Source organism: Coenobita brevimanus, chromosome 57 (assembly GCF_032717465.1).
Source record: "Coenobita brevimanus isolate Jiangsu-jjx chromosome 57, ASM3271746v2, whole genome shotgun sequence".
Classification (NCBI taxonomy): Eukaryota; Metazoa; Arthropoda; class Malacostraca; order Decapoda; family Coenobitidae; genus Coenobita; species Coenobita brevimanus.
Window position 1 is genome coordinate 60,190,953 of NC_137010.1, and position 17,695 is coordinate 60,208,647.

At 43.5% G+C, this 17,695-nt stretch overlaps 1 protein-coding gene across 4 annotated transcripts in view; it reads right to left on the reverse strand.

Moving 5' to 3' along the window:
* Positions 1–2,499: 2,499 nt before the first annotated feature.
* Positions 2,500–17,695, reverse strand: part of LOC145402361 (facilitated trehalose transporter Tret1-like) — a 132,914-nt gene continuing 117,718 nt past the window's right edge. For 3 of the 4 annotated variants that reach the window (XM_080274513.1, XM_080274512.1, XM_080274514.1), the window contains exons 7-8: positions 5,003–5,039; positions 2,500–4,100 (exon numbers count right to left, since the gene is read on the reverse strand). In XM_080274513.1, the coding sequence (XP_080130639.1) occupies positions 3,258–4,100; positions 5,003–5,039 (880 nt within the window). In that variant the 3' untranslated portion in view covers positions 2,500–3,257. The remainder of the gene's footprint in view (positions 4,101–5,002; positions 5,040–17,695) is intronic. The other variant, XM_080274515.1, reaches the window with a different exon arrangement.

Genomic DNA, 17,695 nt, shown 5'->3' on the forward strand with positions numbered 1-17,695 from the left:
GTTTCTGTCTCTTCACCACACTGTTGCATCTTTATCTCTTTTCTCTCGCTACTTCAATGGTCACTGCTTCTCTGAAATGTCTGCTTCCATCCCTCCACCTCTACGACAGGCGCGTAGCACCCGTCTGGCATCAAACTCTCATCCCATTTCTGTCCAACTCTCTAATTCACGAGTTAACCGTTACTCCCAGTCCCTCATTCATGCAACAGGTAAACTCTGGAACTGCCTCCCTCTGTCTGTATTTCCTGCTTCCTATGATATCCAGTCTTTCAAATGCAGTTTGTCCAGGCATCTCGAAATGAACGGATCTTGAATTTGGCTCTCTTTTATATTGTTTTTGTCTTTTTATTGGAAGGAACGGTTTGCGGGCCCCAGGCCTTTGGTTCCTTCTTTCATGCATAAAATAAAATAAGCAAAATAAGTTGCTTTGAAACAGGTGTTATGGAGCTTCCCTAACCTACAGAGGATAGCTCGCTCTAAGCGCTTCTCGTTCGTAACATAATTGTTGCATATGATGGTTATAAAAGAGAAATAAGAACAGCATAGAATAATGCAGTGTAAAATGTTAAGTAAACCAAGAAGGAAAGATTACATTCATGCTTACCAACTGCTCGACGGTCACTGAGTATACTGTTTTTGCTAGGTTACAGTCCTCCCCTTGAACAGGATCCGAAGAGTTCACCGAAGCAAATGGTGCTTCAAAACCTAAACCAACGAGAATTCGGGTCATTAAGTAAACAACACACGTCTCAAATCGTTTTATTTACAAAATTCATACAAAATAGCATTAATACATATTGTATTCGGTAAAGTTTAAAGAGATATTAGTTTACCTAGGAGTATAAGTAAATAGTTTATATAAAAGCTCTCCGAATATCTTAGGGATTCAGTTAAAATTTGGATAATTACTGACTCTTTGGTATAATATTGCTTATCTACCGACTCCCTATCTACACCTACTTTATATCTATTAGCTATCAAAATTTTACCTGTTGATTACCGAAGTTTCTGTGTCAATTACATAGAGGGTAAGGTAAAAAGTTTAGATGTTTTTTCAGTATACATTGTATTTTGACAGTTTTACATGTTGCCAGTACAGGCCTAGACATTTTGAAAGGAGTTGATATAAGTCCAGCCATATCAGACACTTCTGATTGAAATCTGTTAAATGAAATAGGGCATGAACTTTCCCGAATCATTCATAACTGATAATTTTTGTTATTTTTATTGGTCAAACCAAGACAAACACAGGTGGCAGTGAAACTAGGAGACACTTATTTACTTGATCGGGTAACTCACTTCCTTTAGCTAACCACAACTCTCACAAATGTAAACAGTGCCATGCAAGATCATATCACCGGTGAATGAAAAGGAGTTAAATGCTTCAAGCGATGCACTTTGCGAGCAGGACCGAATTCCACGGTCCCACCTTCAGGAGGGGCAACTTTACCTCGTAATTTTTCATCTATAGTTTCTAGTCAGACACTGATGTTATCTTTATTACTAGCTATTTACAGTCTATCCAATAAAAATCTCTGGATCCTCTGGCGGTTTCAGTTGGTAGCACGTGTGTCTACAAACTATCCTGACCTGGTCCTCTCCAAGGCCAGAAATCATAGAGGACATTAGTGTGCCTTTTTATGTGTTTACACATATCTGCACCCTATCGAGGTTTTCATAATGACAATACAGACTCTCAGACAGAAAATGTCCTTCCCGTAACATAAATTTCCACATAGACTTCTTACTCTACACTTAAAAGCCTTCCAAACACTCATCATCCTTCGTTTAGAGGAGATAGGAAGGGAGTCGAACTATGGCTGTGTAAATGTCCCTCAATTCCATACGTATTCCCTGCTATGAGAATGGAGCTAAAATGCAGAAGGACACCCTCAGCTTGTAGTCCAGTAGTTTCGTTTCCTGTTGAGTCTCGGGCCACAATAACAACTCACACCCGTGCAAGAGGCACTAGGTGGGAGTGCAGGGAATGAACTAAGAATTGATTAGGTGTGTGTGTGTGTGTGTGTGTGTGTGTGTGTGTGTGTGTGTGTGAGAGAGAGAGAGAGAGAGAGAGAGAGAGAGAGAGAGAGAGAGAGAGATAACTGGATTTAAACAAGTGGAATCATGCTTTCCAATACAATTTGTGTGGCATTTTGTTTATATTGCATAGTTATCCTTTTCATATTACTGTCACCAGTGATTATGCGATAAACCCCATCAGCAATAACCACTGACTTCACCGGAACATGTGTGTTACGGAAAGCCAGAGGCAGGCTGCTGGAGATCGTACATAAATAGTTTGTTTTTTTCCCGCCAGCCTAGCAACAAGATGGTTCCAGTTATTGGCAGAAGAGCTTGACTCATTCTCCTCTTCCATGTCTCACCACCTGTTGTCAGCAACCTGGAGCACTGAGAGAGAACGTGTTTCCGCTGAATTTGCTCCTGTACTAATTGCATTATCAGTATTTTGAGAAAGTGTGAAAATTAAGAAACGAGAAATTATTTTGGAGTATTTATTAAATGTACAAGTAGCGGTAATTTTATAAGCATTTTATGTATTTTTCAAGGTAGTTAATGAATGTAAAAAAATGATATACTGAAAGAATATTACATAATACATTGTGCATAACAGTATATCTGCATTTTTACTTGAACTAGTCCAAGTTAAACTGAACAGAGTTTAGTATCATTAGTCCTTTCACGGTAGGGGGAACTCTAATAATAATACTTTATTCCAGCTAATGACAGACGATTTTATACAGCTGATAGTACGTCACAACAGCCTAAGACTTAATACCGATCTCATTAACTGTCCCAGGGTCGTGATAAATAGTTTATTATATTGCAAATAATACAAGATCAAAAGTGTTCAGCCAAGTGTGAGTCACAAGAGCTTGAGAGTTAATACTGTCAACACAACCCCTCTCACAGCGTCAGGAAAGCTCGAGTATTCTATTACAGCTGACGCCAAAGAATTATATTCAGCCGAGACCGAGTCATACCACTCTGAGTGTTGATTCTGGTATCATTAACCCTTTCATGAGGTCAAGCTATTCCGGTATTCTATGACAGCAAACACCAGACAATTATATTCAGCTGAGAATGAGTTACAGTAGTAACAGCATTCAGGCTCTATGTTTCAAACGATCTCTTCTCAGCATAGTTGCTTACTTTCTTCCTCAGCTCTCAAACACAGCACTCACTGCTTTCATGTGCACGCTCTCCGTTAATACAAAGTTTCTGTCTGTGTTCCTCGTCTACACACACACACACGCAGTCCTTACATATTCCTCACACTCTTTTCCCTCTATGCAGTCTTCCTTTAAATGCTCCAGCTCATCTACGGCCTTCTTTTCCTCTAAAAGGCTTTCTCTCCCAATATTTTTCTCTGAAACGCATTCTCTTACTTCCAAACTGTCCTTTCCAATGACATTCCGGTTCTCTTCTCCGGTTTTAGGATTCCTTTTGTGTGATGAGAAGGCTAACTCTAGTTCCTGCAGAGAAACACCTCGACTCTCCGGCAGCCATCTCCATCCTATAGCCGCCAGGGCAAAGTTGAAGACTCCGAATATGGCGAGGGTCAGACCGAGGCCAATCTCTGCTATGATATTAAGGAAGACATAGTTGACACCAAATACGATCAGGTTGAATATAAGGGTAATGATGGAAATCCCAAGTGACCTCACTGGATTAGGCAGGAGCTCTCCACTGAGGATCCATGGAATAGGGCCCACACCAAGTCCATATGATGCGACAAATACAAGTATACAGGCGGTAGGAACCCAAGCAGACCCAGCAACTTCCATGTGAAGGGAGATTCCACCTACAGTCTGTGCCAACCCACATACCAGAGCAGTCATCAGAAGCAGAGGCCTTCGTCCCAAGCGGTCCACCATGAGGGAGGCCACACAAGTAGCTCCAAGACGAGCGAGTCCAACCAGTACCGTACACGTGAAGGCGTCCAATCCGACCCCAGAGTCACGGAAGATGTACACAGAGTAGGAAAACACAGCGCTTCGCCCACCAAGTTCGCGCAGCATGAAGAAGCTCAGAGTCAGAAGAACAGGGTACACGTTCCGACGCTTCCGGAGCTCGATGAACTGAAAGAAAAACACAGGATTCAAACTAGGATTCACACAAGTCTGATGAGGTGCAGCAAACAGAAACACCAGATGAATAACAAGATTTCGAATTAGAGAATGCATATAAATTTAATTAATAAAGGAAGAATAAAACTGAAACAATTCAACTGTTTTACTACCAGAGATCATATTGGAAAGTACTCACCTGTTGCGTGGACTCATTAGTTGTGTCCTGTATCCACTGAGAAGAAGGGATGGGGTTCGGGGGTGGGGAGTTTCCAGGCAAAACTGATTAGATAATTGTAAGGAGGGGTTATGTACACCTGGGAAAATTGTGTTCATTGAAATACATTTCACTGAACATTTTGTTGAGTTTTCACACTTTATCTTTCTTTTCTTATGGATTCTACCATACCTCTTCCTTAGGTGTGAAAAAGGGTGATGATAATGATGATGATGATGATGATGATTTTGCAGGGACCCTGTCGAAAATGTTACTATTTGGAATGAATTGTCAAAAACATGAATTTTTAATTATATTGTATATTTATATCTATCTATCTATCTATCTATCTATACATATATATATATATATATATATATATATATATATATATATATATATATATATATATATATATATATATATATATTTCTAATGAGACTGAGGTCAAGACTGGGTGAAAGGAGGGATTTTTCATGAAAATGAGAGAGAGAGAGAGAGAGAGAGAGAGAGAGAGAGAGAGAGACATAAAGGCAGTAACCCCCTTATTGTTAATGGCAGGCTATCACTACGAATTAAGCTTAGACTAAAACCAGATTTTTTTTTTCCTAGCTGAGAGATGTCATAGCAACTTAAGGGTTGATTTAAGTAACAGTGAATTTATTCATTGTGGAAAATATAAATTGTTCGCGCTTACCTGGTCTCTGACGGAGGCCTGGTTACAGGAAGATGAACTGTGGAAGGATTCGTGACAGGTATTAGTGTCTCGGCAAACAGAACCTTCATAGCAGTGACCCTCTTCAGTCCGAGTACATTAATTGCATTTAATTATTGTATCACCTGATTTATTTTATTCACTACTGGAGATCTTTTATAGTGGAGGAGTTTATTGGAGACTGTTTCTTACCCTTTGACTTCAAGAAGCTTCCTTGAAGTTGTGCAATCATTACATATATATATATATATATATATATATATATATATATAAATATAAATATATATATATATATATATATATGTATATATATATATATATATATATATATATATATATATATATATATATATATATATATATATATATATATATATATATATATATAAAGGTAAACAATGATAACACGTACAGTACACCATCATGTTTATTCTCGTGACATTTCGATCCTCATATGCATCATAATCAGACCTAAGAAGCAAACTAAACCTAATTAAAGCTCATATCTATAATAATATAAAAAGAAATAATATTAGGTACCTGTAAAAAAACATGATAAATGGGTAAATCAACAGGAAATACCTTAGAAACCTAATATCTGTATAGAAATCGTGAGTGTCAAGTGAGCGTTACGATTCTTTTACACAGGTATTGTGTTTGTAAAGTATTTCATTAGTAGGAGTGAACTATAAGTGGACGTCATATTGCCGGAGATTAAGAATATTCTCTTCAACCTGAGAACTTTTTCAAAAAATTTTTATGCTTTCAGACACTTTACATGCGAAGCGGTTATCAATGGTTGTCTAATAACCCCATAAAATCCTGGGAAGGTAACAAGAATAAATTATAAGAATTGGTCATCGTGCTGAGGTTGTTGAATTTATGAATGCCTGAAAATACTGCGTAATGTCCGTCCTTGCAAGCCTCCAGATAGAGATTTTTCCCTCCCTAAGAATCTCCCGATGGGAAAGATCTATTTGCTCCAGCCATGAGTTTTGAGGTCTTCCCCTTAACCTGAGCTGACTCTTTCACATATCACCCCATGAGCGGGATCACCTTAGAGCAACGTAACACGTATCCATTTAATGGAGACGACGTTCTCGTATAATGTGGGTAAATGGCCTCGAACGAATCAGTTGCACGGAGTAGTCGTTCATTACGCATTCGATCGCACCAAGGATATCCCATTATCATGTGAAATCACTTCATACCAAGGGAGTCAATTAACTACTCTAGGTAACGGTTTAGAAGTCATGTCTCACAAGCATAAAGTAAGACAGGGAGCACCAGAGCTCTGAAGGTGGTTATTTTCGTTCTACACAAATAACGACAACGCCATATACCCAAAATGAGTGAACTCACAATACTGAAGGCCAGACCAATGAGACGAGATACCATCATCTAACCAACCGATGAAGCAACTTATTCCAAATCCCTCTCTGTATCCTCATACTTTCTCTATACTCACTTCGAAGCCAAAGGTGGCTGTTGTGTATATGTACGCAACAACATATCTTGCAGGAAGGGAGAAACCTGTACTGTACACAGGAAAAATCATCTGGTAAATTACCAATATGCTGGGAATCGAACCAGGGACTCTCAGATTGTGACAACGTGAGTTAACTTTTACCTGGTCGTGGTGTAGTGGTATGCTGCCTGGCTCTCATCTGAGAGTCCCTGGTTCGATTCCCAGCATATTGGTAATTTACCAGATGATTTTTCCTGTGTACAGTACAGGTTTCTCCCTTCATTCTGACTTGCCGTAAGTGCTTGGGATAGATTAAAAGCATCTACTTGCCCGAGTGCCAGGGGGCTAACTCATCCTCTTGATGCCCACAGTGGGGACGGAGGGACGTTGGTTACAAGATTGTGACAACGTAAGTTAACTTTAACCTGGTCGTGGTGTAGTGGTATGCTGCCTGGCTCTCATCTGAGAGTCCCTGGTTCGATTCCCAGCATATTGGTAATTTACCAGATGATTTTTCCTGTGTACAGTACAGGTTTCTCCCTTCATTCTGACTTGCCGTAAGTGCTTGGGATAGATTAAAAGCATCTACTTGCCCGAGTGCCAGGGGGTTAACTCATCCTCTTGATGCCCACAGTGGGGGCGGAGGGACGTTGGTTACAAGATTGTGACAACGTGAGTTAACTTTTAACTGGTCGTGGTGTAGTGGTATGCTGCCTGGCTCTCATCTGAGAGTCCCTGGTTCGATTCCCAGCATATTGGTAATTTACCAGACAGAACATATCTTGCTCTTGTGTTGAGGAACTTGAATATCCTGAATTCCCTACTCTCTGGCTTCAGCTATCCTGTCATTCTCTGATAAGTATATCTGTGCTGTATAATTTATCCACTAATTTTACTATGAAAAATTCTTTGGCTATCTTACTTCTAAGACAGAACATATCCTATCAATTTCCCCTTTCTCTGAAATCTCCATTCAAGGTGATTTTAGTGGTCACCACCACTTTAGGCTCTACTCTTCTTTCACTGATCCACTCGGCGAACAAGCCTACATCTTTTCTATCCTTAACGACGTTGAGCAGCTTGTACAGCACCCTAACCTTATTTCTGACCACTTTGGAGAGAGTTCCAACATACCTGACCTTTTCCTTAGAAGCAATCCTTTGCTCCGTTACTTTCCTACAATCACAACCGCATCACCTTGCCGTCTTATTGCTTCAGTAAGACCTTTGGGGAGTGGTGGCTGTGGCATTTTGGAGCTGCTGATTGGGAGGCCCTCAGACAGTACGTTTTTTATTTTCCCTGGAATGATTATTGTTTCCATCTCAATGTGCATCACAAATTACGGAGGTTAATCTCTCGGGCATGGAAGCATACATTCCTTTCTCTTATTCTGTGACAAAAAAAAAAAAAAAAATATTGGTTCAATTGCGCTTGTTCTGATGCTGTACACAACAAGGAGAAGGCCTATAAAAGGTACTGGAGTCAACTCATCCCTGCATCGCATTCCTTTTATATTTCTGGCCAGTATTTTGCTAAGTCTAATCTTCGTTCTGCCAAAAATAATTGCATTTGTACTAAATGCTCTGACCTAACTGACTCAGATTCTTCCCGCTCCTTCTGGCACCTTGCCGAAAACTTTTGTAACAACTTTACTCCATCATCTTCCCTCCTTTTTTCTGCTCTGACGGCTCTGTAAATGTTTATTGTACTGATAAAGCAGTCCTTTCACAGGCTTTCTCCTCCAATTCTACCTTAGACGATTTTGGCGCTGTTCCTTCATAACTTCTCTCCTCTGACTTCCTCATGGCTGACATTAAAAATTTCTTCAGTTGATGTACTTTCTGCCACCACTGGCCTCAATACTAACAAGGCATATGGGCTGATGGGGTGCCTCTTGTTGTCCCCATGAACTGTGCTTCTCTGATGACACTCTGCCTAGGTAAATTCTTTCGCCTTTGTCTGTCAACTCTTTCCTTCTTGATGGAAATTTGCTCTTATTAAACCTGACCCAAAGAATGGTGATCATTCCCAACCCTTTGAGTATCGCTCAATTGCTTTAACATCCTATATTTCTATTTCTTTTTAATATATTCTTTAAAATAAAGTAAAGCATCTTTCCTTTCACAACCCTTCCGATCGTCATTCCAGGTCTCGCCAAGGACGTTCTCACATCTCTTTCAGACTCCTGGTCATACTCCTTACAGGAGCAATAGCTTTGCCGTTGCATTTGACATCTCAAGGGCTTTCGATAGAGTCGGACATAAATCTTCACTTCCAAACTGCCCTCTTACGGTCTCTATTCTTCTATCTGTGCCTTCATCTCGAGCTTCCTTTTTCGTCTATCCATAGCTGCTGTTGGAGACGGCCACCATATTCTCCCAGAGTTATCAACATTGGTTTTCCTCATGGCTCTATCTATCACCAACTCTCTTCCGTCTACTCATCAGTGACCATCTAAACGGTACATCCAACCCTATCCACTCATATGCTGATAACTCCACCCATCACCTTTCCATTCGCTTCCTGCAGTACGTCCATCTCAGCAACTACTTCACCAAACAAGGGATGAGGCTATTGTTCACCTAATGTCTGACTTGGCTCATATCTCTGACTGGGGTAAAAGTATTCTTGTTGTGTTTAATGCATCAGACACTCAGTTCTAACATCTGATCCGTCAAAGTCTTGCGCAGGAGTATTCTCTAATTTTTTTACAATATCCAACTCAATCCTGCATCATCTTAGAACATACTTGCATGGGTTTAATTCTCTTGGAATTTATCTTGGAAAGATAGTATTACCACTCCTGTAAAATCTCCTTCTAAGAGATTAGGTATGCTAGGCCATCTCCGTGCCTTCTTTACCCTTGTACAGTTGTTGACTTTATACACGGGTTTTATTCGTCCCTGTCTAGAATTCAATTCTCATGTATGGGGAGGCTTCGCACATACAGCTCCTCTCAACAAGGTGAGGTAAAAGTTTTATCGTCTCATCAACTTTCCTCCTCTTACTGGCTCCCTTCAACCTCTGTCACTTCACCGTACTGTTGCGTCTTTATCTCTTTTCTGTTGCTACTTCAGTGGTCATTGCTTCTCTGAACTGTCTGCTTGCATCCCTCCAACACTACAGTGGGCGTGTAGCACCCGTCTAAAAGCAAACTCTCATCCCTTTCTGTCCAACTCTCTAATGCAAGAGCTAACCGTTAGTCCCAGTCCTTTATGTATGCAAAAGGTCAACTCTGGAACTGTCTTCCTCTGTATTTCCTACTGCTTATGGCCTCGAGTCTTTCAAAAGCATCTCAAAATGAACGGATCTTGAATTTGTCTGTCTGTTATCTTGTTTTTACTTTTTCTTGGAGGGGACTTTCTTCCGGGCTTCTCGCCTTTGGTTCCTTCTTCCTTGCATAATAATAAGAAAAAATAAAAACTACCTCACGGACTGAATCTTTCCATTTCTACTTCCTCTCTACATGCCTGAACAGACTGTACTATCTCATCCAACAAGCCACTTAATGCCTGAATCTGTTTTTGGCCCAAGAGATCTTTAGTCTCAGTGGCCTTGCAATGTCTTTGAATGCCTCGAGAACTCTAAGGGGTGTTTCCAGCGACTCTTCAGGGGTAAATGCAACATCAACAAAGTCAAGAGTACTAACCTTAAAACTGCCAATTGATACTCCACAATGACTCCAAACTCACAGCTCGACCCAGTACCCAGTCCATGTGTACAGTCACTCATAAAAGAAGTGGTACTACTGCGGACACTCCTTAATTACGCCAGCAGAACGCCTGGCATCCTTGTCCAAATGAGGATACAACAAATACCTCACAAATGATGGAATCACATCCTTGCATTTAAGACTGGCTTTGCTACTATGAAATAATTGTGGCTACGACTCGTGAAATGTCTTTGGATATGGTCATCGGTGAGTACAATACATTGCTTGAGGATAAAATGTGGGTGTTGGGTTGGTAACAGCCGACCTGTGGTAAAGTGGTTGTAGTAACATGAATGCTGGGCCGGATGAATGCACCATCATAGTTAATACATTCTTTCAGTTATGAGTTAGGAGTGTGAATCTTATCTTGACACTTTATGATTCTCAGAGTTTTATGGATAATGTCATTACACTCACTATATAAACACAGCCTCTAACACTGCACACTAGGAGAGGGTGTTTTTCTTTATATATTGAATCGTGTTACAATAAAAGGTGCAGCGCATTCATCATTACCCTCAGACATGGTATGATTTACAGCATCGCACTAATTGGTGTTACCATTATCATGAATTGATAAGTGACCTGGGTCTTTGATAATGTTGGTTATTATTTTGGGGTGTTCTTGAGTCTGAGGACATGTGTGTGTGTGTGTGTGTGTGTGTGTGTGTGTGTGTTGCGGGGGGCTGGTAAGGCAGGGCGGCCAACGGTTCCGAGTGTTGGTGTTTAATTATCCATACTACAACAATTTTGACGTCCCAGGATATGTACATAAAACACTGACAAATTGTACATTTACATTAGCCAAATATTTCAGATATGCCTGGATTCTCATTTTTGACCTTTACCAAAATTTGGTATGCTTGCTAGTTATATGTTGCCGAGACTGCTTTTTCGATATAATAACAATTACAATGCTACTTTGAGTCTTGACGGCGCGGAAGAGTTTCTAATATACTCTGATAAATATGTGGTTGATGTTTGCATAATGTAAATAAATCTAATAGTGTATTCCCCTACATTTGTTCAAAGAAACGTATGTTCCTAATCCCAAACACAGTCAGGATTACCAACGGAGGTAAACCTCATTCATAAAATGCCACAGCCTACGACAATCTCGTCACCTGATGGCACCAGCAACCTATTTTGAGTGGGTTAGGTTCGAGCGTCCGCAATAGTACCTCGCTAGGGAACCCTTCGGCGTTTCGTTTGGTAACTCTGTAACCTTTACAACTTTAGGTTATTGGAGTTGGACTTTGAGATACTATGCCTGAGTGAACCCCGATTCGAATTAAGTTTCACTTCCTGATTAACTAACGTAGCTATGCCGTGTGTGAAGATGCTGTTCGTAATATTGCTTTGTATATTAAATAATCGCATCATTGTGAAAGCGGCAAATCCTTTGACCTCAATAGATAATCTAAAGCTGAAAACTTTCAGAATACAGCATCTAACACTCACATTAAAACATGAGTGGATGCACAAAAACAGTTAGAGGCCCCCCAAGGGGGGAATCACACCAGCGAGAGCGGATACATATCTAGCAAGGCTCGGAATGTGACCTTGGCCTTGACCTACTTTCACCAGTTTCGAACTCGTAAATTTTCATCCCTACTACACACCTGTAAAGTTTTGTGATGATATCTTGAGCGGATGCTGCTAAGTTATCGTGCTAACAAACTCACAGATACACAGAAAGACAGACAATCTGAAAGCAATACTCGTAAGAGATTTTCATCCCTACTACACACCTGTAAAATTTTGTGATGATATCTTGAGCGGTTGCGAAGTTATCGTGCCAACAGACAGACACACAACAGATACACAGGCAGAGAAAATGCAAACAATACCAGCTTCGCTATCGCGGATGGTAATTACGATGAATCTGCCAGTGATTTCCAACTATTCCCCACACAATTCAATGCATTCCATTGAAGTGATTGTTACAACTTTCACCCCGTGGCCTAACCTGTGACGTTACTTGCAAATATTTAATATTACATTGCCGACTAGGAGTTGCTATGTAAGTACACGTCCCGGAAAGACCAGTAAATAATCATGTGCTGACCTGCACATTATAAACGTCTTGAGGCCTTAAAAAAAAAAAAAAAAAAAAAAAAAAAGCGCCCTTCACATGAGGCTACTTAATGTTAAAGGCGGCATGTCCTCACGATGTGTAATTTCGAGGTAGGCTACAACACCATGGCGAAATAGGGACACCTTTTTGACATTCTTATGGGCTCATTGTTTTCATGAGGTTTGTAAAATAACTGTGATCTCGATGTCCTCGTCAGAGGAAAATATTTTCTTGATGCAAATCTACATCCGATTTTATGATGTTTTACTGGATAACATATATCACAGTGGGAATGATACTGTTATAACTATAACAACACCTTAATGCTAAAATAAAGAAAAAATTATACTTCCAGATCTCTTCTGTAGAATAACTGCATTACATGCCTCGTGACATTTTCACAGAATATGAATATTTGCATTATCGTTCGTTTATATAAAAAAAAAATATATATATATATATATGACATTTAAATATGTAACTACATCAATGTTACATTTTTGTGCAGTAAGTCTTAGCTAATGCATCCTCTAAATATCTTACACAAAGTTTTAGTATTTCACTGTTGGCGTCATAATGATCATGCAGTACAAGAAGAATTTTTACAGTAGCTAGGTTACGTATCACTGTCCTATTTGCATTCTAATGCAAATACTCCATTTATCATCTCAGTTCCCGAATTTCATAGATTATGCTTGTTCTTCGCGATAAACTGTAATTTTAATGTTCGATAACTGTGGAGATATTATCACAGAATTCGGCGGTTGCAATTCTGTCGTGGACTGTGATCCCAAAGCTTGAAGCTCAAGAGCTGAGTTTGTCTGCCCAGATTAGTATCCATATCAATAATTTCTTCTCTGTAGCCTACCACACATCTGTGAGTGAGGCGATGTGTCAGTGCCAGGGTAAACGCTAGCTTGTCCACATCTCTACAACATATGCGTAGGTGAAGGGAATGTGTCACTGCCAGTGCGAACGCTAGTCTGGTTGGTTGGTTGGTTTAGATTTGCCTACCCATAGGGAGGACACAGGCAAACAAAAGCCCGTTAGAGAAATGTGCTTTTAATTTAAGGAACAGAGTCTAGCGGGGGGATGGGTACGTGGCTACAACCCCCAAAATCACAGAGGTAGGTGCTAGTGCAATAATCTCTGCTGCCAATTGAAAGTGTCCCTATTGTGAAGCTGCTCGGCTATACCGTATCGAAGTTGAGATGTTGCAGGACAGTCCAGCACATAATGTAACAGGGGCTCATCACTGTTATCCAAGCAGTGAGGGCACGGCTCTGGGTTGCTGTCGGCCACCTGGCTGTAGCAAGGAAACCCAAGGCGCAAGCGGTGAAGCGGAACCAGAAGGTAGTTGGGGGTGTCATGGTGAACCATCACAGGTGTGTACGCTGTTGCTATTGCATACCATGTAGCTGTATGGGAGCCCTCCCATACCTGAGATTGATGATCCTCTCACGAAAGGGAGCCAACGTTGTCAGCCACCCTTCGCAAGAGAAGGGATATACTAAGACGCAGCTGAAATGTTAGTACAGGGAGAGTGCAGGCGTGGCGAAAAGCAGCATCAGAACGTTCATTGCCTGCAATACCAACGTGCCCAGGGAGCCAGTGAAGAAAGACTTCACCTTCCCGACCAGTGATGGAAGCAGCAACAGCCATGATGGAGGTAATCAGATACTTGTTGTCGGTGTAGCAGTGAATTTGGAGGCCACGTATAGAGGACAGTGAATCAGTATGGACAATAATGTGCCAATGGAGGTGGCAATCGGCATGGCGAAGGGCGCCGAGAATGGCGACAAGCTCAGTCTGGTAAGCAGAAATGCCGGAGGTGACACTCCAGGACTCAACCCACTCATCACAAACAAAAGCAGCATCCGCAGACCCATCAGCACCAACAGACCTATCAGTAAAGTAGACTGCAGCATCTGGAGACTAGAGGGCTGCCACATGACTAAGACCATCCTGGCGGAGGACAGCAGGGAAAGAGGACCTTGGGACCGCTATAGTGGGCTCAACACATCGAATCACAGGCGGGAGCCAAGAAGGAGCAGGGACATATGCAGGGTTAGGCAAGGCGGGACCACCCCAAATGGCATCAGAGGCTTCAAGCTTACGAACTATGTCAGCAACAAGCAGAATCCAGTCACCTCCAGCGTGCGGATTGGGGGGCCGATCAAGTGTCCGCTGGAGGAATACAGACACAGTAATGTGGGGCTGGTGCCTACAGAGCTGAGCAACAACAGCTGTTGTTTGCACCGAAATGCGGTGCTGCAGGGAGAGAAAACAGCTCTCAGCCCCGAGGTTGATCAGGCAGGTCCAGGGAGGTGCACCAAGCATTACACACAGAGCGGTGCTTTGCAGAACTTCCAAAGAAAGACAGAGCGACTCCGAGATTCCGATAAGGAGTATAGCTCCATAATCCACGATGGAACGGATAGCATGGGAGTAGAATGTCCGTAGGACACTGTATAAGGCACCCAGGTTGCAGTGAAAAATGGCTTTGAGGGCAGCGATGCGGGTCGCCGCCCGCTCCCGTACATATCGGACGGACATGACTGGCAAACGTTAGATGGCTGTCAAACCATACACCCAGGTACTGGTGATGACAAACAATGTCAAGGCGATTACCCCCAAGGAGAGGGGGACGGTCAGGGGGGCAAAGACCGAATGGCAGGCATTTGGTTTTGTGAAAATTGATTTTTAGGCCAAGCTCACAGCATTTGGCATGAAGGCAGGAAAGCGCAGTTGATGCCTGGGTGTACCAGGTCCGTCTTGAGAATACCAGTGCCAAGTCATCAGCATAACAAAAGAGAGTAACCCCTTGGCTATAGTCTACAGTAAGCAGGTCCTCAACTAAAACATTAAAAAAAAAAGGACTAAGCACACTGCCCTGAGGTGTGCCATTGTCATGTGGGTAGGGGGGGGGGACTTTGCCCTGAAAATGGACACAAGCAGCACGGCCATGGAAGAAGTCCCTCACCCAAGAGAGGAGGCAACCACCCAAGCCCTTCGTTGCGAGTGCTGCCAGTACTGCATCCAGGTTGGCAAGTTCAAACGCCTTCTCCAGATCAAGGAAGACAGCCATGCCACGACCACTCCTCAGCTTTCCAAGAAAGGAGGCCAGACAGTGCTGAGCACTCCCGCCTGGGAGGTAAGCAAAAAGCCGGGGATGGAGCGGCCCCAACCTCCAGGCAAGACAAGAAAGGACAAGCCTCTCAGCAGTCTTGAACGCAGCTGAGGAGGGAAATCAGCCTCATGGAAGCCAGGTCACCTGGTTTAGGGATGGGGTGAATAATGGCTGTCTTCCACAATCCAAGGAGACACCCTTCAAGCCACGAACGATTGAACAGATCTAGGATAAGAGCCTTCCCTCCCTGGCTGGTGCAAGCCAGGAGGGAGTATAGAAGGCCATCAGGGCCTGGAGCTGTATCCCATCTGCCACACAATGCCTGATCCAGCTCCAGCATAGTGAAGGGGTGGTTTGCAATGTCAGGACAAGAACAAGCACTTTCAACAGTGTCCCTGTGAGGGCCTGCAAGGCGAGCTTGAAGGTCACTGACAGACTGTGGGAGGTTCATGGTTGAAGTACGAGCAGCAAAGTGGGTAGCAAGGCGATCCGCCTCACCTGCGGGGTCAGGATGTGCTGGTGGCCTGGCTGGTCGGGAAGAGGAAACAGATTTGATCCTCGCCCACATCTCCCCAAGTAAGGAACGGGAATCAAGTGACCGACACCACTTCATCCAATCCTCATCCTGGATGTGGCGTTTTTCCTGCGAAACGTGTCGCCCCACTGCTATCAGATATCTCCTGGTTGGAGAGGAAGGCTGCCGATGGTAGGTCTTACGGGCTGTGTTCAGCTGATGATTCAGCTCCTGGACCTGCTCGTCGTAGAACCAGTAGTCCTTGACAAAAACTGTGGGGCGCTTGGTGAGGGGAATACTGGCTGCAGCTGCGCAACGCAAGGCATGGGCGACCTACTTGGCATGGTCCTCGAGGGAAAGCGGGGGAACAACACAGTCCAAGGCGACCTCAGCAGCTCGAGCGTACTCAGGCCAGTGCGCACGCCGTAAGTCCCATTGGGGTGGAGAAGGTGGAAGAGGAGCCACTGGCAATTCCATCACCAGAGCGAAGTGATCACTGGTGAGGAATGGGTGTAGAGACCACGTCGACACACTAGCAAGAGGTGCAGAGACAAAGGAGAGGTCGGGCCTGCTGCCACTGATATGCATGGGCACGGACAAGTTGCTCAATAAGGAGACCCCCTCAGTTTCCTCGAAGAAGATGGCAACGTGTCGCCCTGCCTCATTCGCCTGGAGGGACGAGGAGGGGACAGGATGGTGGGCATTAAAGTCACCCCCAATAAGGGTGGACTCTACCGCAGCATGATGCAGGAGCTCGCCAATGTCTAAAGTCCCACCGTGGCTTTTATAAATGTTGTAAATGGTAAAGGAGGTTGTGGCGAGCTGCAAGACAACTCCTTGAACCTCTACACCCTCGCCGCAGTAGATAGGAGGGCTACACTCAATTCAGGGGATGTGATCCCCAACCAGGATGGCACATCCCTGCATATCACCTAGGACCCTAGGGAGGAAAAAGCTGGTGTACCCTCGTAGCCTAAAAGGAGAGCTGTGGGGAAGGAGGGTCTCCTGTAAAAGGAAGACATGAATGTCCTCCTGGATAGCCACCTCCTGGAGGTGAGGGAGCTTACTCCACGCTCCTACACTGTTCCACTGAAGGACTCGGAGGGAACCAGCGTCATCTGAGACCTTGGAGGGTGAATGGTCTCCAACAGGAGTTTGGGAGTCCTTTCCTTCACGTCTACCACTGCTGAGGCTGAAGCTGGCCCTGATGGAATGGTGGCCAGGTCACAAGGCTGACGATCTGCCTCTACCACTGCTGAGGCTAGAGTTGGCGCCAGTGAGGTGGTGGCCGGGCCGCAAGGCTGGCACTCTACCCCTACCCTTGCTGAAGCTTGTGTTGGCCTTGGTGAGGTGTTGATCGGGCTGCAAGAACAGCACCTGGCCTCTGGCACTGCTGAGGCTGGATTCGGTCCTGGCGTGTTGGTGGTCTGGCCGGGAATATGACGGTGGCATGCAGGAATGGGAGGTGTCTTGGCCATTCTTAACGGATCGTGAGACGAAGTCTGAGGAGTAGGGGGAGAGGAGCGAAACTGTCGCTTTGCCTCCACTACATCCGTGATGATTTTGTTGACAGTGGATACCAGGGGCGTAGTGTCAACGTTCTTGCCAAGCATGGCCTCTAGCATTTGAGCAAAGCTCTGAGCGATTTCCTTTCCAATCAGATGCAGGTCCTCTACAGTGAAGAGAGCCTGGGGAGGCCTCGGAGTGTGAAGTAGTATGGGAGCTGATAAATCGATTGGGTTTGAGACTGCGGTTGGAGGCGGATGGTGAACCT